The following is a 15,370-nucleotide window of genomic DNA, read 5'->3' as shown; positions in this document are numbered from 1 at the left end:
CTGTAGATTCTCACTGAAGGCATCAAAACTATAAATGAACACATGTGGAGTTATGTTTTTTAGGAACAAAAAGGTGAAATAACTGAAAACATGTTTTATATTCCAGTTTCTTAAATGGGTCACAAAGACACTGATAAAGTGGATAAGTGGAGAATGCAAATTATATAAATTATAATTATATATATTTTTCCAAAATTATAATTTTTATTTATTCTGAAATAGTATTAAAAATAGTCAAGACAAAAACTCTTCGTTTTAAATTATTTCACAAAATAAATAAAATTGGCGCTAAAAAGCGGCCAATCAGACTTCGTAGAGAGTTCAGCGCGCTCAAAGTGGCCAATCAGAATTCTCAGAGGGTCCAACGCACAAAATAGCAGCCAATTATATTCCTCTAAGAGACGGAGGCGGGTTATGTTTTGGAAAGTGGGCGTTAACTCTGGTTGTGTGAACTCAGAAAAACTTCTCTGAGACGGAGATGGAGAGAGAGCTTCTGAACAGACTGTTTCAGCTCGTAATATTAAGAACACTAACACTAGAAATCTCCAGAACTCAGCGTTTTTAATCAGAAACAATCAGTAAAGAGCTGAGTGCCGCTGCTGAACCTGTGGATCTACCGTGTGGAGTAAGGGAGGAAAGTTCTCTGACTGTGAGCTGCCCAAACGCTCCTGTTTAGCCCTGGGGAACCTGAAGGTGGACGGAGAACTCTGCTTCAAACTGCGTCTAAAATATGGTGTAAGAACACCGGGAGAGATTCGGTGAGTGTTAAAACACAGAAAAGTGTGTTTTTAGACTGAAATAGCCAAGAGTAAATAGAGCTGTAAAATAGCGCTAATTAGCCTAGCGGCTAACGCCACTCACTGTGCTAAGCTAATGCCGTTGAGTGCATTACAAACAGCTAAGCTAATACTGCTAAATAAGCTGTGGGAGAAGCTGTATTAATGTGTATGTACAACTGTGGGGAAAATAGCACTTATTAAACTGTATTCAGAGTATTTGGGTATTGTTTTTGTAATAATGCTGCTGAATGTAAAGCTATTGCTAAGCCACAGACATGTGAATGTAATTGTGTGAACAGTAGAGATGATATGAGTTACTCAGACACTGTTTTCATGTAACTTAAACAGGTAAGTTTTTTTTCTTGATTATTGAGTGGACTGAACTTTTGATATAACAGAACATGAGAAGTAAAATTTATTTTATTTAAAGATTTGAGATCTGTGAAAAGAAGGGAACAGTTTATTGGTTACTGACGTATTTATTTTGTCATTTGATTTGTACGGTGGCCGAGAAAGCCCAACGCAGTGCAAATTGAAAAGCGCTGCAAAAGCACAAAACACATCCATCAAAATTACAACACAGGCGCAGCAAATAGAAAAACGCGCTGCAAATAGAAAAACGCGCTGCAAATAGAAAAACGCGCTGCAAATAGAACCACAACACAAAGGAAGTGAGTCAAAACACAACGGAATTTTCCCGGGGGACCTTAAAAGATACTGTACCAGCTAAGCTGCGTCTTCAGTAACGTCTCGGACTTCACTATGTGTACAAAGGACAATAAGTGGCAAACAAGGCGTTTTGTGAAGCAGAACTTTTAATAATATGCATACAACCGTGGTAATCACAGGTAATAAACATAACTTACTTTTCAGAAGCTTGTTTGCCACTTATGGTCCTTTGTACACAGCTGGTACAGCATCTTTTAAAGTCCCCCGGGAAAATTCCGTTGTGTTGTGACTCACTTCTGTTGTGTTGTGGTTCTATTTGCAGCGCGTTTTTCTTTTTGCAGCGCGTTTTTCTATTTGCAGCGCGTTTTTCTATTTGCTGCGCCTGTGTTGTAATTTTGATGGATGTGTTTTGTGCTTTTGCAGCGCTTTTCAATTTGCACTGCGTTGGGCTTTCTCGGCCACCGTAGATTTGTGATGCACTTCTGTTTTATTTTATTTACTGATTGTTATTTTGTAACAGTTAAATGTGTGTTTTTGGTTTAATTGATCTAAATATTTAATCTGAAGGATTCTTAAATAGGTAATACATTTCTAACTCTGAAACTAGACTACTAAAATAAGTGTAATAATGACAGGGAACCTAGAAAAGAAGAAAGTTATTAGTAATTAGTTAGTTAATAAAATAATGGTAATTGTCTGTAATTATTAGTAACAGTTAATACTTACCAAGGTTAAATAAATGAATCTGTGGAACAAGAAATGGGTGTTTAGGTTTAATTGATACTTTCACTGAAAGGTTAAAGTTGGAACTGAAAGTGAATATTTACCTGTGGTTTGGTCATTGAGATTTTTTTTTTTCTGGGGAAAAATACTTTGTGATTACTGCATTTTTAATAACATTTAATACATTTTATAACTTGCCACAAGTTATAATTTCATTTATTTCATGTACTTTGCTCCCAGAACGAACCTAACTGGTCCATTATTATGGTCCATATTGTTAATTTGTGTAACCTTAGTGTACATGTGTCACACGTTCCTGTCTAAAGTGCTACACACACTCTTTGCATTCTCTCAAAGAGCTTCAAGAGGTGGTCACCTGAAATGGTTTTCCAACAGTCTTGAAGGAAGGAGTTCCCAGAGGTGTTTAGCACTTGTTACTCCTTTGCCTTCACTCTGTGGTCCAGCTCACCCCAAATTATCTGATTGGGTTCAGGTCCGGTGACTGTGGAGGTTCAGCTCATTTTTTGTTAAACTACAAAACTCCACATGTGTTCATTCATAGTATTGATGCTTTCAGTAAGAATCTACAATGTAAATAGAAAATAAAGAAAACTCATTGAATAAGAAGGTGTATCCAAATTTTGGCCTGTACTGTATATTTAAAAAAAATATTGTTATTGCGCAAAAGCGAACGTGATATCAGAGAGCAGAAGGAGGATTAGCGAGGCACAGCTAATGGCTCAACTGCTCCCCGTTATTCCTTAAAAAACGAGAATTAGCTTATAACGCTTAATCCACCTTCTTTCCAGAAATCGGCACATTTTTGGTTAGAGGACACAATGAGGCACCAGCAGTGCCCTATTTGCCACGTCACATACTCGAATCTTCCTAAGCACCTGACGGGATTCCACAACGTGGCGAATCCCAAAGAGAAGGCCCTGCTCCTGAGCCTCTCCAGCGGACGGTAATTACTACTTATAAACATAACAGAATCGCAACTTTTATACTTAATACTCGACTACTTGTAAAAAATGTTATTTAAACATATTTTTATATAGAATTGAATAAACTAAAATATATTATTAATATTTAGCGTGAAGGGATTGTTCCGATGTGAAGAGCCTCAATGCGGGAAAACGGTTAAAAGGCTCGACAGGCATTACGCAGAATGCCACATTGATAAAACGGTATGTGAAACAAATTGTTCGCTTTTTATTACAAGATGTTAGTAATACTTTTAGTAATAATATTTATTAGCTAATGTTTCTTTTTTGTTTATGTCTTTAATAGTCCGATGAAGCTAAGAGCATTGTCACAAGGTGCAAAAATCAATACATCTTGGAACAGCTAGGAAAACTGAGGGAAACCCATCCCCAAGTGCTGATGGTCAGCGTGCTGGATTTGGGCGGCAGGCAGACCACCCAGGATGACCGATGGACCCGACCACCCCCTGACGCACCAGCAGCGGCGGACCCAGCCTGCAGCCAGGGACATCAACGGACCTCCCGTTTGCAAGCGGGATGCCTGGGACTTCTGGGGAATTCCCGCCTGAAAGCGGAAGTCCTGGGGACGTCCATAGTCATCCCAACCGACACTGAAACACCTGGAATGTCCACAGATGTCAAACCAGAGCCAGCGCCGGCGGAGACCACCCAGGACCTCACACCCAACTGCTCAAACACAGACTGCCAGCGGCTCCTGAGAGAAAATCAGGAGCTCAAGGCACGTCTGGGTTTGGGTAAGGGAGAATGCCCCAGGCAGGACTGCCAGCATAAAAGCCAGGAGCTCTCCAGGCTGGTGCAGCTCTACATGGCAAGCCCCCAAAAGAAGCTCCGAAATAAATTTTCCAGAAAGGATGATTTTGAAACAGAGCATGCCCCAAAATATGGTACGTGCATCTATTATCATTTTTCATATTAAAGGCAAAAATGTTTTCCAATTTTATTCATGTAAACATTATGTTTTGCAGAACAAGTCCTACAAGACTTTTTTGTCTTCTGTGTCGGGGCCAATCCTTCAAGCAAAGTGAAAGACAACGGCAATACCTGCCGGAGCCACGTCCGCAGGTTTCTTTTGTTTGCAGGAGAGGGCAAGCTCCTGAAGGGGGACTTTTCCTTTTTAGCCGACTCAACGAAGATTGCAGAGTAAGTATTAAAAATTATACTTATCCAGTTATCCAACTGTGTTTTTTTTTAAATTAACACTTTGTTTGTGTTTGTATTTTGTTCTATGTTCTATTGTTTACAGGTGGGTGGAGGTTCTTAAAACAGACAGAATGAAACCCACGACCATAAGAATTAATCTAGTAAACATCCACAAGTTCGTCAAATTCCTAAACAACCTGCCTGCAACCCAAACAAAACTCAGTGTGAGGGACTTCCAAAGGATCCATGCACAGATAAAGGCGTGCCTGAAGGATCTACAGAAGGATGTCACTCTACATAGTCAAAAGTTTAGAAAGGAGAACAAAAGTAAGTATATACTGATTTACTTAATTTTTTATTTTTATTCTTTATCTAAACAATTTAGCAATTATTTATCTTTTTCTGTGTGTGTGCTTTATTTTTCAGGTTCGAGAAATAATGCCGAAAGAACTGCGTAATGTTAGAAATATGCTTTAAAATTTTTACTCTAACCAATAACATTGGCGTAGGAACCGGGGGGGATAATATTTGAAACAGGTGGATTCCCAGATCAGATCTCAGATCAGATGTATGGCTGTGAATCTCTAAATGCCAATCATGGAGCTGGTTCAGGGAGAAAGTTCCGCCTCTCAGGAGAAAGAGGCAATTAGCTTGCTTGTTTTGCGGAGCTCGGAGGAGAGTCTGCTGGTGGGGGGAAACACTCCCCCTCGCTGTGAGTTTTAGCAGCAGCTGATATTAAAACTAATCTGGATATACAGAGATTTTTCTAAAAGAAAGGTAACAGAGCTAACAATGTAAACTGTGATGAGCTTGTTTCTGATAGCTGGTTAAAAAGACTCGTCTCTGAATCAAAACGCACAGATCAAATCCTCAGTGCACTTAATAAAATACAGCTTGTGAGTTAGTCAGCTTAATTTAGGAATTAGACAGATAGGGTGTCAGGGTTTAAGGAAAAAAAATATATATATATATATATGTAATGTTCAGCTTGCCCAGGTGTACCTGATCAGCTAATCACTTTTTCTTTTTCAAATTGTGTTCATTAATTTAGGATTGCAGGACCTACTGTCAGCTATAATGAACAAAACAACTAGTTAGCTAGAAGATGGGTGTAGTGGATAGCCAGAATTTAGTAAAATATTTTGTCGGTAGTTTAAAGCAGTTTTTTTTTTAACCCTGGTCACTGCCTTGGGTGCTACCCACAAATAATAATAATAATAATAATAATAATAATAATAATAATTATAATAATGTCCCCTTCTACACAACAAAAACACAGACAGTTAATAATAATGACAAGAACAACAAAAATAATATAAAAATTACCTTGACTGTAGTTTGGGAGGTTGAGTTAAATTTACCCTCCTGCACCTTCATCTTAAGGTGCCTGAGGATAATTTGTTGACCCAATCGGATTCCCTCTGTGGCCGACTCCCTCCACAGAGTGACATCATACTGTTGGTCTGCACACTGCAATGAGATGTCCTGCACCGGCACAGACCCATCTTTCGTTGTTTTTAATTTAGTTGCACTCAACTAAAACATAAAAAACACAACAGAAAATTAGTGGAATAATGAATTACTCATTACTATTCATTATTACTCAGTGTAATTTATCTAGTTTAAAATTACAATTGTAGTATTTTCATTAGGTCAGTTTTAGTTTTTGCTGAGCAAAAAGACAGAAATGTTGCAGTTCTAGCACACGGGCAGTAACAGATACTGTAAATACTAAATGCAACTTAAGAATATTTTTAGTTGGAGGATCCTTGCTTAGAACTTAGAACTCCAGGCCAATATTTTATAAACGTATATTCCTTTAAAAATTACAAAAACATTATTGGAGACAATCAGTGATTTTAAAGTATTGAATTATTGTCCACAGATTTAAGTATTGTCGCACTGTCACTAACATATGGGACTTACTCTAATGATGTTGCCCTCCACTGTGTAGAACTGTTCACCATTCCCTGGCTCCTCAAACTTAACGGAGAGGTAGCAGACAGCGCGGTCGCACCATGCCTCTAAGTCAGTGGTCACAGGAAGACTTGCAGATTTAAACTACAGTAGAAGAGGTGAAGAATAGCTTCATCTCCCCATAGCGAGTAGTTAGATTGAAATTCTTAATAATGTAGGACTGTCCATCAATTAATGAACAATCCATTTTTCAGATGGGCGACAATACATTGTTGCCCATCAGAGAGCGCACACGTAGCCACTTACTTAGTTGCAGTAGCTACAACCGCGCCATCCACCACCTGCCAACCCTCTGCCCGGGGCACCAGGACTTTGGTTATGCACTTCACCCGGATGGGAGACACCTTCTTGTAGGGCGTCGGCAGCCGTGAAAACATTCTGTGTAAAGAAAAGAACACAAACTGTCATGGTGTGCACCGAATACAGACACTTGCGGATACAGTTAAAATGGGTTGTTTATTAAATCACTGGGCAGAGAAAAGGGTAGTTGTACAAAACAAATCAGATCACCAGTAAACAGAATCCACATACGAATAACCATATACCATAAACAGTCCAGAGTTCAAACACGAGGAAGCCAGCATCAAAGAAAATCCAATTATCGGAAACGTTAAACAGTCCAGGTCAAACGCAGTAAATCCACAATCGGAGGTACAGGCAGAAATCGGCGTCGAAAAAACAAAGAGCAAGGTCATACACGAAAAAAACAAATACAGAGTAGAAAATGTTTTGTAAAGTGGTAGAAACCAGGCAATATGCGGAACCTGTGTGAAGGTGAAGCGTTCTTAAATACCCTGAGGTAATCACGTGAGTAGGTGTGTGATGTCAGAGTGTGATGCGTTCTGGGTAGTGTAGTTGTTAGACTGCAAACCTCCGTTGGAGCTCAGTGTGGAAGGAACAAAATTGCCTGCAGACAGACGTGACACAAACATACAAAATAACATGTTTATACTATTTTTATTCATTATGTTTCCCGTAATTTATTGTATTACCCATGATTCAACAATCCATATGCAAAAATGTTATTTGTTGGTTGATTGGAAGAACAAACCATAATATTAAACTGTTTTGGAAATAAGTGGGGCTATTTTGCTGTTATTGTTCTGTGTATGTAACGCTTAGCACTGATTAAATATAACATAATAAAAAATAATATAAAATTATCTAAATATAATTTTTTTAATTGCTTGGTAGAGATGCGTGGCGTTGTTTCCACCCAGACAGTTTAAAATGGGGACACAAGTGCTGCTAATTAAGAAGGCCTCAATCAATGGGGGTGAATGATGAATTAAAAATAGCAACTATCCACATGGCCAGGGCATTCCATTGATTTTGGAAAGTATTTTGTAAAATTACATTTTTCTACATCTAATTAGTTGTTTTTAATTGTTTCATATGAATCCATTCATTTTGGATTCACTTGGGTGTGACCCGGCAAACCTGCAAGAGATTCTTAAATTCCTCTCTAGAGATTCTTTGGAGCAGTGTGTTTGGTCACGCTGATGCTAATTTAGTCTCTGGACATTGGCAGAGTTTTGTTGTGGTGGAGGATGGATTCATGTACAAAGTTTTGCAAAAAAAACGCACAACCTTCCATTTACTTCAAGAAGATCTTGGGAAAAGGTGTCAGTACAGAAACAGCCGTTTCTGATTTCTGATTTTCTCAGTTATGGACCTGAGAGTTAGTGCTACTTTTGTATTTTTACCTTTAAATATACACAAAAGGGTAGCACAACTCGACAGAACACTGGATCTCTCAGCTTATCATGTAGTCAACAGATGCAGTCAATCATAAATGTTTAATTATTAATGATTTAATAAACTGTAGGGTAATTTACCACAGCATGACTTACATAAAACTCGAATGTGAGAAATCCCAGAACATGAAAAGATGACCAATGAGTCAGAGCTTAGAATTTTAAATATATTAAAGTTTACTGGAAAAAATAGTTTCAGCATTAAAGATATAGATAAAAGGAACAAAAACAAATAGATATATACAAGGGCGTAGGAGCGGGCTTGATTTTGGGGGGGGCACATTTGCCAATATGAACCCAAGCCCACCCTACAGTTTCCTAGAACAACATTTGTGGAAATTACTAATTAATGACTAATTAAAAGTAAATTATTATTATAAGGTGATTTTACAACCTAAACATGTTACTCCATGTTACAGTTACTGTGGAAAACTCCCTGCTGGAGTCAGCGCGGTGACGTCAGCGACGTACCACACACTTGCGTGCATGCATGACTAAGTTTCAGTGTGCTTGGCTGGCAGACACTTGCCGTTTGCTCCAGCATCCAGATCTATTCCTTAAATGCATTGCTAAATGCTTACTTTGGGGTTAAAGTTACATGAATAGTTGGGTTTGAGAGTGCTTTAGCGGTATTTTCTACCTGTGGTGTTATTTCCACCGTTCTGTGGCTGTTTGAGGCATTATTTAGCTTCTAAATATTGTATTTGCTGTAGCCTACCTATGGCGCCATGTGTTGTTCACGTGAACAGGCTAGACAGGCTAGACTCTATGGCGGCAATACCGCTTCTGTCATTTGTGTCTTTGACCCGTTGGCTACTATAGGTACTGCACTTGAATTTTCTCTTATTTAACCCTATGAGTGCCTAGATTTCACTTATATTATTTGATATTACTAGCCACTTGCAGTAATTTGGTTTTCTTGTCACATTAATGTTACTTTGGTGCAATTACGTTATATATATATATATATATATATATATATATTGTTTATGTAACTTGATGTGTGTTTTGATATTATTACTGCATGTTTGCATAATTTAATATAATGTAGAATTGGGTTTATACAATTTCTAATTATCTCTCTGTATATGGTTATGTTACAGAGACCACACAAACACACAAACTCACACACACACACACCCAAACATACTCACTCTGTAATGCACACAAATTCTGTATCATTGAATATGTATGCAACACTTCATTGAAGAAGCCACTTTAATACCTGGAAATCAATAAAGCTCTCAATATCACCTGAAGTCGCAGCTGTTCTCTGATCGGACCACATAGTCAGTGAGGGGCAACTAGCTATCAACGTACACATCCGTCACAGTTACTGTTAAAAATTATGCATACAATGTCTGAATTACATACATATGACAAAAATGATCAGTTATCACCTAATATTTATAATAATAGATTTGTTTATTATTTTGTTATTATTCTTATTCTTATTATTATGAATTGGCATTATAATTCTGTCATATATTTACATTTTCTCCTGCACTTTTTTTTCTACTAAGAGCTCTTCTTAAGATGGTGTCCGTTTATGTAAAAGAATGTAACTTTACGTTTCATAGAGATGTTTATAAACGTCAGGACATGTGGTCTTACTGTGAACTAGAAATGAACAGAAGTCACGTTACAGCAGTGTTTCTCAGCCCTGTTCTTACATATTCTACTGCATATTAACACTGTTCTGCATTTCTAGAGCTTCCTCTGCTTTAAAGGCATTTAATAAAGTAAGTGGTGGTATGATGTGTCTAATACACTGCTGGATATACACAATGATTAATTTAGGGTCTAGAGGGAGCTAAGGGATTTGAACAGGTAAACTCAATAAAGAAATGTTTATTAGCTGATCAGTTAAATCCGCTGGAAAACACACAATTTTAAGGGCAGTGATCAGGGTTAAGAAACTGCTTTAAACTACTAACAAAGTACTGTACTACATTCTGGCTATCCACTACATCCAGCTTCTAGATAACTAGTTAGCTAAATGTATTTTCGTTCATTATAGCTTAGAGTAAGTCCTGTAATCCTAAATTAATAGTGAAATAGTGATTAGCTGATCAGGTACAGGTCAAGTTGAACATTACATATATAGCTGTTTTTTTCTTTAACCTTGACTCCCAATCTAGCTCATTCGAAAGTTAAGGTAACTCACTAACACAGCTGCAGTTTATTAATCACAGTGGGTTTTGATCTGTGTGCTGATTCAAAGACGTGTGTTTTTAACCAGCTATCAGAAACATATCATCACAGTTGAAGTGGTTAGCCTACCGTTACCTTTCTTTTAGAAAAATCTCCGTATATCCAGATCTGTTTTAAGATCAGCTGAAGCGGCTGCGTGTCCCAATCTCGCTGCTAAATCTCACAGTGAGGGGGAGGGGCTTCCCCAACGCACACTTCCGCCGCGCGCCGCAAAACCAGCAAGCTGATTGGCTGTTTCTACTGAGAGGCGGGACTTAATACCTGAACCGGCTCCGTGATTGGTCCGGTCTGTCTCCTCATAAAAAGTTCAGCTGATCTGAGTGAAACGATATCATTTTTGGGGGCGGACAAAACCACCTGTCCCACCCATCCCCCCCGGTTCCTACGCCAATGGATATATATTAGAAAAGACAAAGTACATCATCGAGTCAACACATATTGTACTAAAATCTTGATAGATCAACACATTCACAACCCAGAGAGAAATAAAGAGAAAAAGAGAGAAATAAACTAAAGCCAGTTGAGGAAGAGAGAGAACCCTTCAGACTTTATCCAAGCAGTTATACATTTATGCAATTGACATGTGATTGGACAGAATTGATCAATATGATTACGTCTGGAGACTCCAGTTAACAGCTTGTTGTCCAGTTTCAATGACCTCCTCACTGGACCCTCTGCAGTTTGCGCATCGTCCAAACAGACCAACAGATGATGCCATGTCTACTGTGCTCCACCTGGCTCTCACCCACCTGTGCTCCACACAATCTACAAGCTCTACACCCTACCGCGGGTGTAGAGCTGGAGCTAAGCTAAAGGCTAAGCGCATGGAGAAATGCTGGAGGTTTAAACCATCTGTTCCTTCCGAGGTGATGGGGAATGTGAACGCTCTGACCAACAAGACGGATGAACTAGCGGCACTAGTTAGTAACCAGCGGTTGTATCGGGAGTGTAGCATTTTATGCTTCACGGAAACGTGGCTAACTAGCAAGATTCCGGATGCTAACGTGGATATTCCCGGCTTCACCACCATAAGAGCGGACAGAGACCCCAAACGGAGCGGAAAAAACAAAGGTGGGGGCCTCGTGCTGTTTGTAAACATCAGATGGTGTAACCCAGGACATGTAACTGTGAAGGAGATCATCTGCTGTCGGGATGTTGAACTGTTGGCGGTGAGTCTCCGACCCTATTACATGCCCAGAGAGCTTTCCCACGCCATTGTTGTTTGTGTTTACATCCCTCCTCGCGCTGACGCCGAGACCGCGTGTGACGTCATTCACGCAACCATCGCAAGACTTCAGACACAGCATCCTGAAGCTTTTCTTGCCATCTCGGGGGACTTTAACAACGTCACACTGGACTCAGTACTCCCTGCTTTCCACCAGTATGTGAACTGTCCCACCAGGAAGAACAGAACTATTGATCTCCTTTACTCCAACCTAAAGGATGCATACTCCGCCACACCTCTACCCCCTCTGGGAAAATCTGACCACAATCTGATCTACCTGCAGCCCCAGTACAAGCCCCAGGTCCGTAGACAACCTGCATCTACACGCTCCTTCAGGAAATGGTCTCCTGATGCTGAAGCAGCTCTTAGGGACTGTTTTGAGTCCACTGAATGGAGTGTATTGCAGGAGCCATACGGTGAGAACATTGAGGGGATTACACATTGCATGACGGACTACATGAACTTTTGCATGGACATTGTTGTTCCTGTGAAAACTGTGCGTTGTTTTGCTAACAACAAGCCCTGGATAACCAGCAATGTTAAAGGCCTTTTAAACAAGAAGAAGAGGGCCTTTAAAGAAAACAACCAGGAGGAGCTTAGGAGCGTACAGAGGGAGCTCAAAGTCCATTTGCGAGAGGCCAAGGAGTCCTACAGGAAGAAGGTGGAGCAGAAGCTGAGGGAAAATGACATGAGGGAGGTATGGAATGGAATGAAGACAATCACTGGCTGTAAGCAGAGGATGGACAGTGCTGCAGATGGTGAAGTAGAGAGAGCCAATGAGTTCAACACCTTCTACAACCGGTTTGACTGCCCTGTTCAAGACCCTACAGCTCTGGTAGACACCTCCTCCACACCCCCCCTCATCTCATCAAGCAACTCAGCCCCTGCTCCCCCCTACTCCCCACACTCAGCTGTCCTGACCACCAGCACCACTGTAGCCCCCCCTCCTCCTCCCCCTCTGCACACCTTCGCTGCTGACCAGGTTAGAGGTGAACTTAGGAGACTCCACCCAAGAAAGGCAGCTGGCCCAGACAAAGTGTGTCCCAGACTACTTAAGTCCTGTGCAGCTGAGCTGGGGGCTCCCCTGCAGCACATCTTCAACCTGAGTCTGCGTTTGGGGAGGGTGCCCACACTGTGGAAGACAACATGCCTGGTTCCAGTACCCAAAAAGACGCATCCCAGTGAGCTCAATGACTTCAGGCCGGTCGCTCTTACATCACATATCATGAAGACCCTGGAACGTCTGCTTCTACACCACCTCAGACCCCAGGTTCAACATGCAATGGACCCCTTGCAATTCGCCTACAGAGAGAAAGTGGGAGTGGATGATGCCATACTGTACTTTCTCCACCGGACCCACTCTCATCTGGACAGAGGAGGCAGCACTGTGAGAGTCATGTTCTTTGATTTTTCAAGTGCTTTCAACACCATTCAGCCTCTCCTACTGAAAGACAAGTTGGTGGGGATGCAGGTGGATCCATATTTGGTCTCCTGGATCACAGACTACCTCACTGACAGACCTCAGTATGTCAGGTTGAAGGACTGTACATCAGAGACTGTGGTCTGCAGCACAGGAGCACACTCTACACCTCAGACTTCCAGTACAACTCTGAGACATGCCACATGCAGAAGTTTTCGGACGACACTGCCATTGTAGCATGTATACGGGGAGGAAAGGAGGAGGAGTACAGACACCTTGTGGAAGACTTTGTGGCGTGGTGCAATAGGAACAACCTGCTGTTGAACACCTCCAAGACCAAGGAGATGGTGGTGGACTTCCGCAGAGCCAGGCCACCCACACAGCCAGTATCTATTGTGGGAGTTGATGTGGAGATGGTAAAGACCTACAGGTATCTCGGACTGCATCTGGATGATAGGCTGGACTGGTCAGCCAACACAGACATCCTGTACAGGAAGGGACAGAGCCGGCTCTACTTCCTGAGGAGGCTGGGGTCTTTTAACATCTGTCGGAAGCTCCTGCTGATGTTTTATCAGACTGTGGTGTCCAGCTGTCTTTTCTATGCTGTGGTGTGCTGGGGAGGAAGCATGAAGAAGAGGGATGAGATGCGTCTGAACAAGTTGGTCAGGCGTGCGGGGTCCGTGGTTGGCGTGGAGCTGGACTCTGTGGTAACGGTGGCAGAGAGGAGGACACTGCACAAACTACTCTCCATCATGGATGATGATGGTCACCCATTACATTCCATCATCATGGATCATAGGAGCAGTTTCAGTGGCAGGTTCTTGTCACAGAGCTGCTCTACGGACAGACTGAGAAGATCGTTCGTCCCGAGAGCCATCAGACTCTTCGACTCCTCCCAGTGGAGCCGGAAGAGAGAAGACAGATGAGAGACAAGGCTCATATGTGCTTTCTTAATCACAGCTTTTTTTTTAATTTTTTTTTTTAATCTGTACTGGAAAAACACCATACACATCTACACCCTGAGACTCTTTTGCCTCTTTACTGTATATACTGTTTATTTGCACTCCTGGACACTGTACTGTACATCCTGTACACTTGCACTCCTGGACACTTTACTGTACATCCTGTACATTTGCACTCCGGGACACTTTACTGTACATCCTGTACTTTTGCACCCCTGGACACTACACTACGCACCTAACTTAAATATAATACTTGCACATGTTTATGTTTATGTTTAATAGTCATATCTACTAATACCTCCTATACTTAGTTTATTCTTTTACTGCACTACCTCATATCTACGACTGTTTACTTCCACACTTTCTATAGTTTTTTTGTATTTATATATTTATGTATATATTTTTTTAAGTCTCAATTTAGAATTTTATCCCTCAATAAGTGTATTGTACTACACTTATTGTTTGTTTCTACTGTGTATTGTTTTTGTTTATCTATCCATCCATCCATCCATCCATCCATCCATCCATCCCTCCCTCCCTCAGCACCTGATCGGAAAACTGAACTTGCTGGGCCTGAGCTCCTCCCTCTGTAACTGGGTTTTGGACTTCCTGACGGAGAGACCACAATCAGTCAGGATTGGAAACAGCACCACCATACTGAGCACCTGCGACCCCCAGGGCTGTGTGCTCAGTCCACTGCTGTTCACTCTGCTGACTCATGACTGTACTGTAAAGTACAGCTCATACCACATCGTCAAGTTCGCTGACGACACAACTGTTGTTGGCCTCATCAGCAAGAACAACGAGTCAGACATTCAGAGAGGAGGTGCAGTCGAAGCAGTCCTGCAGCACAGCGTCTCCGTCACTGGGCCACACAGTAATGGTCTTTTGTGTGGGTTTGGAGCGTCGCAGCGGGGGATGGTATGTGGGGACCAGCATGATAGATATATGGTCAGAGAGCGCGGAGGAGCTGTAGTCTTCCCAGTGAAGCTCAGGTATTATTGTCCATAGTTGCTGTTTTACTGACCAAACTGTCCTTAATCCTCAAAAATTCAGTTATGCTACAGCTCACACGCGTGGGGCACGTGAAGTTGGGTTCAGAACCGGCATAAAAACAGCTCAAAATAGGGTGTTCAGTAGGAGCGTGAGAGGCCGCTGCACTACTGCGCGCAGCCATCTTTTCATTCATCTTTTTTTCACCACCATCTTTTCATTCATTTGGTCAGTAAAATTGCAAATGCTGTGTTTGGATATTTAGCAAGGCTAGCTACTAATAAAAATGGTCAATATCTCAAATATAGAATTTGGTAATTAAGTGTAGTTGGTGAATGACTGTGCTTTTCAAAAAAACTAAACAACACAACCCACAAGCATTCACAATAAAAAAAAATATATATATAAACATAGGAATACAAGTTAAACACATGCTACTCTACCTTTGGAAGTAATTGTATATTTAACCCTTTTAAGCCTGAACCATTTAAAAAAATATTTCTCTCT

At 41.0% G+C, this 15,370-nt stretch overlaps 3 protein-coding genes across 5 annotated transcripts in view; 2 read left to right on the top strand and 1 right to left on the bottom strand.

Moving 5' to 3' along the window:
• The window catches only part of LOC125801216 (uncharacterized), a 201,941-nt gene extending 197,112 nt beyond the window's left edge, over window positions 1–4,829 (top strand). Inside the window, exons 2-7 of the mRNA XM_049477591.1 lie at window positions 2,981–3,135; window positions 3,265–3,358; window positions 3,462–4,059; window positions 4,141–4,315; window positions 4,419–4,642; window positions 4,742–4,829. Coding sequence (XP_049333548.1) covers window positions 3,011–3,135; window positions 3,265–3,358; window positions 3,462–4,059; window positions 4,141–4,315; window positions 4,419–4,642; window positions 4,742–4,773 — 1,248 coding nt within the window. The 5' untranslated portion in view covers window positions 2,981–3,010 and the 3' untranslated portion in view covers window positions 4,774–4,829. The remainder of the gene's footprint in view (window positions 1–2,980; window positions 3,136–3,264; window positions 3,359–3,461; window positions 4,060–4,140; window positions 4,316–4,418; window positions 4,643–4,741) is intronic.
• The window catches only part of LOC111197413 (zinc finger protein 239-like), a 414,061-nt gene that overhangs the window by 67,331 nt on the left and 331,360 nt on the right, over window positions 1–15,370 (bottom strand). The gene's annotated exons all lie outside the window — the stretch shown is intronic.
• Window positions 1–15,370, top strand: part of LOC125801169 (zinc finger protein 585A-like) — a 418,011-nt gene that overhangs the window by 320,606 nt on the left and 82,035 nt on the right. The window lies entirely within an intron of this gene.

This window comes from Astyanax mexicanus, chromosome 4 (genome assembly GCF_023375975.1).
Source record: "Astyanax mexicanus isolate ESR-SI-001 chromosome 4, AstMex3_surface, whole genome shotgun sequence".
Classification (NCBI taxonomy): domain Eukaryota; kingdom Metazoa; phylum Chordata; class Actinopteri; order Characiformes; family Acestrorhamphidae; genus Astyanax; species Astyanax mexicanus.
This window is presented reverse-complemented; position numbering and strand designations above follow the sequence as displayed.